Raw genomic sequence first — 7,181 nt, forward strand, 5'->3', positions numbered from 1 at the left:
ACATGGTTGTCATTTCACATTTTCTGTAGCTACACGTATGACCAGTATTAAGAAAATCAAAATTTTAATATCTTTGAAGTTACTAAAACTAAAAGTATGAACAATTTAGTGCCTTACTTTTGTAATTTAGGGATCTAAATATGCATGTGGTGAATAAATGCAATAAAATGAAACTTTTTCTAGTATTATGTGCACCATGAAGGTTAAGTGTCGTCGTATCACCATATCACTGTGATAAGTTAAATTATAAATAATGAATTAGTTGAAATACACAAGAAAATAAATAGCTAGATAATATAATGTATGGTATTTAGGTGTAAATTAACAATACCAAATAACAATAATAACAAATAATGTGTAATAAATTATATGTAAAAGTGAAGATGTAAAGATTTATTATATAAGAATCAAAACAAAAACCAAGTAAGGAATTATCAATGTATTAAACAGTCTAAATCATAATATTAGCTGAATAACCCATAAAATTAATTTTTTAGCAGCCAGTGATACATGTTTTTATAAATGCCATCTCTCAGGTACAAAGTAAGTTGGAGAATAGTGATAAGTGTGAGAGTCTGTCAGTGCTTTGCCTTTTATATATGAAAATTGAAACCATATGTGTTTGATTGGTATGAAATAATAATGGTTTTGATATAAAAATATATGAGTAATAATTGTATTTTATATAAAATTAAAGACTATGTCGAGGCTATTATGGACTGTTATATCAATTGAGTTGTATAGCTAGTAATTAATACAAGTAATTACATGAAACTATACAATAGTAAATTGGTGAGAATTATAACAACAATTAATTAACAAAACTTAACAATAATTAAAACTAAAGAAAATTAAACAATGAAGCTAACAACCAACAACAGATATATACACAACAGATAATAATAGGAGTAGATCAAAGATGTTATCACAACAGTTAGGATTGTTACTCTTACCATTTTATGACATGTAAACGGGTGGAACTTGCCATAACACCACAATGAAGTGGTTGGAGCTAAATTTCCAACACTCACCTGTTTGAAATATACTTTTCATGAAATGGGAATAAAATATATTAATTAGTACATCAATCATGTACTGATGGCTATCATCTAAGTCTACTGGTTCACACTGTGTCGAAACATTATTAATGCAACTAAATTGTTGATATATTTCAAACCTCCATGTGAAAAGCTGTCCAAAGCCAACAGATGTGAGAGCCGAGTATGATGATGACCATCTTGATTTAAAATCCATAAGAACAGTGTTAAACATCAAATACTCTTACGCCCTTATTGTGGTCATAGAATTATTGGAGGTGTGTCATTGTAAAGATATATTTAATAAACATCCAAATGCTTTTTAGTTTTTTTGGATATTTTTATTGACTATTTAGAAAAGGTTTTTTGCTCTCTTTTGAATAAATACTCAAACTGTACACATATCAAGAAAAAAGTAAAAACATTTGGTAAAGACATCTTTAAAACAATATATCTCCAGTAATTAATTGCCCAAAAATGTATTGATGTTTAACATTGTTCTTATGAAGGAACAATTCAAGTTTGTTTCACCACAGCCAGCTCTTAAATTGAAACTGCCAGTAAACGTATCTGCTTATACAGGTGTGTTAAGGGGGTGGGGCTGTAATGTGGTTTGCTATTTATTTTACCAATTAACAATTAACAAGCAATATGACAAAAGAGTCATCAATGTGTCTTTACGGTCTGCCAGATTTTGGATAATTTTACATTATTTTTCTTGTTGAAGTTTTTCTTTACTAATTCTATTGTTTCAAATCATACTATCCTTTGTTAGTAATATCAAATTTCGCTAGTAATTTTGTTTTGTCAGGTAGCTCAAATACACGTCAAACCAGCAAAGTTATTGCATGTTTGATTTGGTAACTGTGTTCTTCTATGGCTGGTTTTTCTGTATTCTGACGTTTCATGTGCCTAATTTGTCACTATAACTAACTTGTGTAGTTATGAAATGATTTGTTCCCCCAATGAAGACTGAGGCTACAATTACATTGATTTTCTTAAATTACATGCATACACAGCAGAATTAATGATGTTTAATTGACAAATTGCTAATAATTACAATAAATAATTGTATAATAATAAAAGAACATTAAAACAAGTTTGTACACTATGCGTACATTATATTTATCTCTGCACAAAATTATGTTAAACATACACTAAAGGTGTTAAGCTAGTTGCTCTGTCACTTTTATACTTTTTACAGTGTTATCTGTCTGCATGTGTTAGTTAGTTCTATTAGTTTCTGTATCATGTCCTAACACCTCACCATTGAACGGTTAAGGACTTTGAATCTCCTTTGGGAATATGTAATAACAATAGTTATTTTAGAAATTTAAAAATGATTTCTCTTCCTCAAAAATAGGAAGTGGTAGGGGGAGGAGCAACTCCAAAACTAGGATGACCCACAAAATAAAATTTAAAATAAAGTCTGGATGAGACAAAAGCTCTGATATGTTTTTTAAGAGATCTCTAATTTTCAACATTCATCTTCTTTTATTATTATCTAAACAATAGGTGTCATATAATGGGGATTAATCTATACATTTAATTAATATAACAATTACTGCATAGTTAACAATTTAAACTATATTTAATAAGATTAATTTTTAAGATTTTTGTTTATTGACACATTATAGTGTATGTTGTTGGACAGTAAAATTAGTAAAAACCATACTCTTATGAACATATGAAAGACGAAAAATTTCCTATCACTGTTACACTTATTTTTAACATTGTTTCAGTTTACTTCTCATAATTTCAAATATAGCCTAACTTTATTCCAAATCTAAACTATTTTATTTTTTTATGATAATTCTCTTTCAACAGAATTGAAAAAATTGCATAACTAAATCTTGGGCAAAATATTTGTTTTGTTGTAAAACCAACTGAAATATAAAAATCAAGCTAGATTTTTAGGATAAATATGTATAATATAGTGGTATAGTGTATCAAACCTGAAGGGGAAATATAAAACTTCGATATATAGAGAATTTCGATATAATGAGGTTCAATATATCAAGGCTGTTTGGGCCAAACTTTGATATATAAAAGATTTAAAATTGTTGTTCTGATGTTAATTATATCAAGGTTAAATTGGCAGACTTCAATATATAGAAGTCCACATCAACTACCAACTGAGGGTGCAGTGGTGATTTACCAGTGGCAACAACAGAAAATAAAGGATTGTCGGTGGTGGTGGATCCAAGACTTGACATGTAAAATATAGTACTGTACTTTGATTTGTTGTGCTGATAAACTAAAACTTACATATATAGAGGTTAACAGTAGGCAAAATTAAAGGCAAAAATTAGATATATTGAGGTTATTTACGTTAAACTGTAGTTACATAGGGGTAAACAACATTGAAGTAAATGGCACTTTCAAGGGAATAAAAACAAACTTCGATTAATCAAAGAATTTGGTACATTGAGGTTTGATATATCTAGGTTTTAATGTAGAATGAGTTTTGTTCAATACAAACTATATTTTGGTAAACAACACCACAGTGAACTTTGATGAGCTTAAGATAAACAAGTATTGCATTAGTAATTAGTATGATCACCAATCATGACTAGTAGTGAAGATAATGGACATTAAACACAATTATAATTATCAACAACTACAAAACATAGCAAAGAAAATGAGTTTGACTGTTTACTCACAACCAAAAATACTTTACAACTTTATCACATCAAGTTTGGCAAACCCTTTCCCTATTGGAGGGAACTTTCTACTCACCACACAAGAGTTTCGGAAGGTTTTCCCGTTCTTGTAAGATGTACAGTTGTTTTGTTCATGGCACATTTTTGAATGTACTTGGAAATCAATATTGATGTTATAATCTCCTCCACTTGGACCAACAACGAAACCACATTTCACTTTGTCTCTCATACAGCACTCGAAATACTCAGGGTTTGTAGTAAAATACTCCTGCATGTCCTCAAAGCCTAGTTCAGCCTTTTCAGCTAGGACGCCAGTAACAAGCACATCATCTATCCAGAAGTATCGCTCAAACTTCAATGCGGTCAGTAATTTCTTAGCTGAACCGCTCCTTATGACATACATCCATCCTGAGACAAATGAAGGGTAACTATCAGACCTGTACTCATCTTCAGTCACATACCACTTGTTAGCTTCTATCCTGATAGGCCTCATGTCTTTGAATACGTAACCCAACAAGTCAAAATTTGTATTACTTTTAGTGTGTATGAGTTCCATTAACGAATACATATCAGTGATAATATCATCATCCATTTTAATAATATAATCTGCCCTACACTGTGTCACAGCCCATCTTAATCCCATTATGTGTTTATAAGTTAAATTTCTGTAATTTTCTAAAAAGTTTCCCTGCACAATGTCGTTATATCGATTGTTTTCGTGGAGGACTGCATTTTGATTAACCTCGCTCACACCAGGTTTCAACATTGCAAGAAGAAATACTCGGTACACTCCCAACTTTGCAAGTTCTTCCTTAGGATAAGCCCTTCTTAGAGCACTTCTAGCCTCAACATTCCCAGTAAACGATGTCACTATTTGAATTGTTCTTATGGCACCATCTTTTGTACAATTATTACTGATTATGTAGTTAAATTTCAGATCAAATATATGTGTGGAATTGTAAGTTTCTGTATATTTTACAAATCGCATGTACTGAGGTTCAGTGTGATAAGTAAAAAACACATAAACCACAATTATTATTGTAGTTAAACTCATGAGAATATACCTATATTTGAAAATCATTATCAAAGCTATGTCATATCATTTTTTTATTACATCTGCACCATTTTTACTCATACAAATCAAGTACAATTAAAACGTAGTAAATTAATTGTTATAAATATTAGTGATTTTGATTTAATTTTGTTTAAAGAATGTGATTGAGTTTTGTTTACATACACCATTGTTCAATTGAATGTGAAAGTCAGGAAAGTAGGTCAACAAGAGTATAAAACTGAGTGTTGCATTGCACTGAAAATGTGAAATGTTTTCCCACTTGTCCACTAAAATGGAACTGAAATAGTGCACTATCACAGGTAGACAATAACAAACAGCACCCACTGATGCAACTAGTTATAACCTCACTGAGTAAGACCCACATATCCACTGCCCCCCCCCCCCCCCTCTGCCTGAGCTGTCAACTCCAAGGTCATTCACTGGGGCCCCAACTCTTTCTCTCCCACCAACAGCTGTTACTACTATAATAGTTTCAACATAATAAATATATCAAACAACAAGTTTGTGGTTACTAGATTTAAAAATTGTATTAAATTATAGAATGTTCAAATTAAAAATAATCTTTATTTTATGACAAAAAATAATTTTACTGTTAATTTAATTATTACTATTTCAAATCTTGTAACATCTGTGATGCTTATATGCAATAATATTTGTTCCACTAAATTAGGTATATGGAAAATATACTAAATATCACAATAAAAATGTTCATAACTAAACAGTCTTGAGAACACAACAGAAAATCACGATTTGATCATAGTAAGGTACAGAGAAGGGTTTAATTCATCTATTTACCTAAATATTTCTAAAAGTAAAATTGAACACATATTCACTAAAAGTGTCAGAAACCTTGACCTATCTCATGTTTACTATACTATTTCATATGTAATTTCATACAACAATAGGAATATCCTTGAATTCTTTAATTTATATCTCTGGTGCTAACACAATAACAAACAGGAGTGTTAAAACAGTTATTGACTTAAAAAGGTTAAATTACGTATATATATACAATACAACAATGATAAATGTTAGTAGTTGTAACACAGACACCATACAATAATGCTTGTATTGTATATTACATAAAATAATTTTTTCTATGATATAAATAAATGTTAATCAGGTAAATAGTTTTCCTTAATATTCATGACAGTTAAGCATGCACTTCCTTGGTAAAAACAGCATATGTTGTATTCATATAAAATAGAACTTGAGTAAGTCAAACATATAGATTTATTCTTTATTTCAACTTTTAGATAAAAATATTACAGGCTTTGATTAAAAGTAATTTTTATATCTTTCCTTTAAGACAACATGGAAAGTCAGTTTTCAATTACATTTCAGACAAATTCATTTCTTAGATTAGAAGTTTTGTTAGGATTGATTTTGTTACAGGTGTAGGCCCATATTTAACCATTTATAATACTGTAAGTTGTTAAATTTTAACCAGAATAGCTACAGCCCTTTAAAAAAGTTATTTTAGACAAAAACATGATTTTTTAGGTAAAACATGTTATTTATGGGATGTAAAAAAAGACTGTAAAAATGAACATGTCTATGCCAATCTGTTTAAAATTTCCACAAATCTCTTAATATGGAAGAAGCAAGAAGAAATCTTTTCATTTTTTAAAATATTATTTTTTTCAAGTTTTGTCTATTCCTTTGTCTACTAAGGATTCAATGAATAGTGTTTGAAATCTTCACACCCATTACACCAGCCATTACCAACGTTGTAACAATAATTGATTTGGAAGTCTCACATTAGCTATGTTTTGTATCTTTGTGTTCATCTTACCTTGTGTCTCAGTTTGAAAGATACTGCTATATAGATTTACTTAAGGTAATATACTTCGAACAGGTTGTGTTACAGTATGGTCTTCTTGTTTGGGACTCAACACCTTAGTACTCTTTAAATTTGTTTTATTATACCTGTAAATAAGCGAATTGTACCGCATTATGGTTGGCCTATATCGTTAGAATTTTGCAACACGCCCACAACTAGTCTGCCTTAAAGTTCTGGAGCTACGTCCAGAAAACCCTCTCCCTCAACCATAATACTGAAAAGATGATCCATTTTCAATAAGCAATCAATGGTTTATCTGATTCAGAAGCGGTTTTATTGAATTGGGGAGTGCCTTATCTAAATTGTTATAAGAAAATAATATTAATATTTAACAGTTTGAGTTAAAAAGGTTTTTTGGTACATTTGATCATTATGGTTATTGTCACAAATGTTTTTATACAATGTGTGTCATAGTTTGAATTTTGTCATATTTATGTAGAGCATGATGATGGGAATAGAAGTTTACTAGATTTGGTGCAGTCACTGCCACGTTTATAACATACAACCAACAACCAATAGCTCACATACCCCCATAAAGGAATGCCAACAAGAAGTCAAATTTC

General features: G+C 30.1%; 1 protein-coding gene across 1 annotated transcript; it reads right to left on the minus strand.

Moving 5' to 3' along the window:
• Nucleotides 1-2,947: 2,947 nt before the first annotated feature.
• Nucleotides 2,948-5,153, minus strand: LOC124357750 (beta-1,3-galactosyltransferase 5). The gene has a single exon (XM_046809782.1). It carries the CDS (start codon nucleotides 4,779-4,781, stop codon nucleotides 3,714-3,716), a length of 1,068 nt encoding a protein of 355 aa, XP_046665738.1. The 5' UTR covers nucleotides 4,782-5,153; the 3' UTR covers nucleotides 2,948-3,713.
• Between the last annotated feature and the right edge of the window lie 2,028 nt (nucleotides 5,154-7,181).

This window comes from Homalodisca vitripennis, chromosome 3 (genome assembly GCF_021130785.1).
Source record: "Homalodisca vitripennis isolate AUS2020 chromosome 3, UT_GWSS_2.1, whole genome shotgun sequence".
Classification (NCBI taxonomy): Eukaryota; Metazoa; Arthropoda; class Insecta; order Hemiptera; family Cicadellidae; genus Homalodisca; species Homalodisca vitripennis.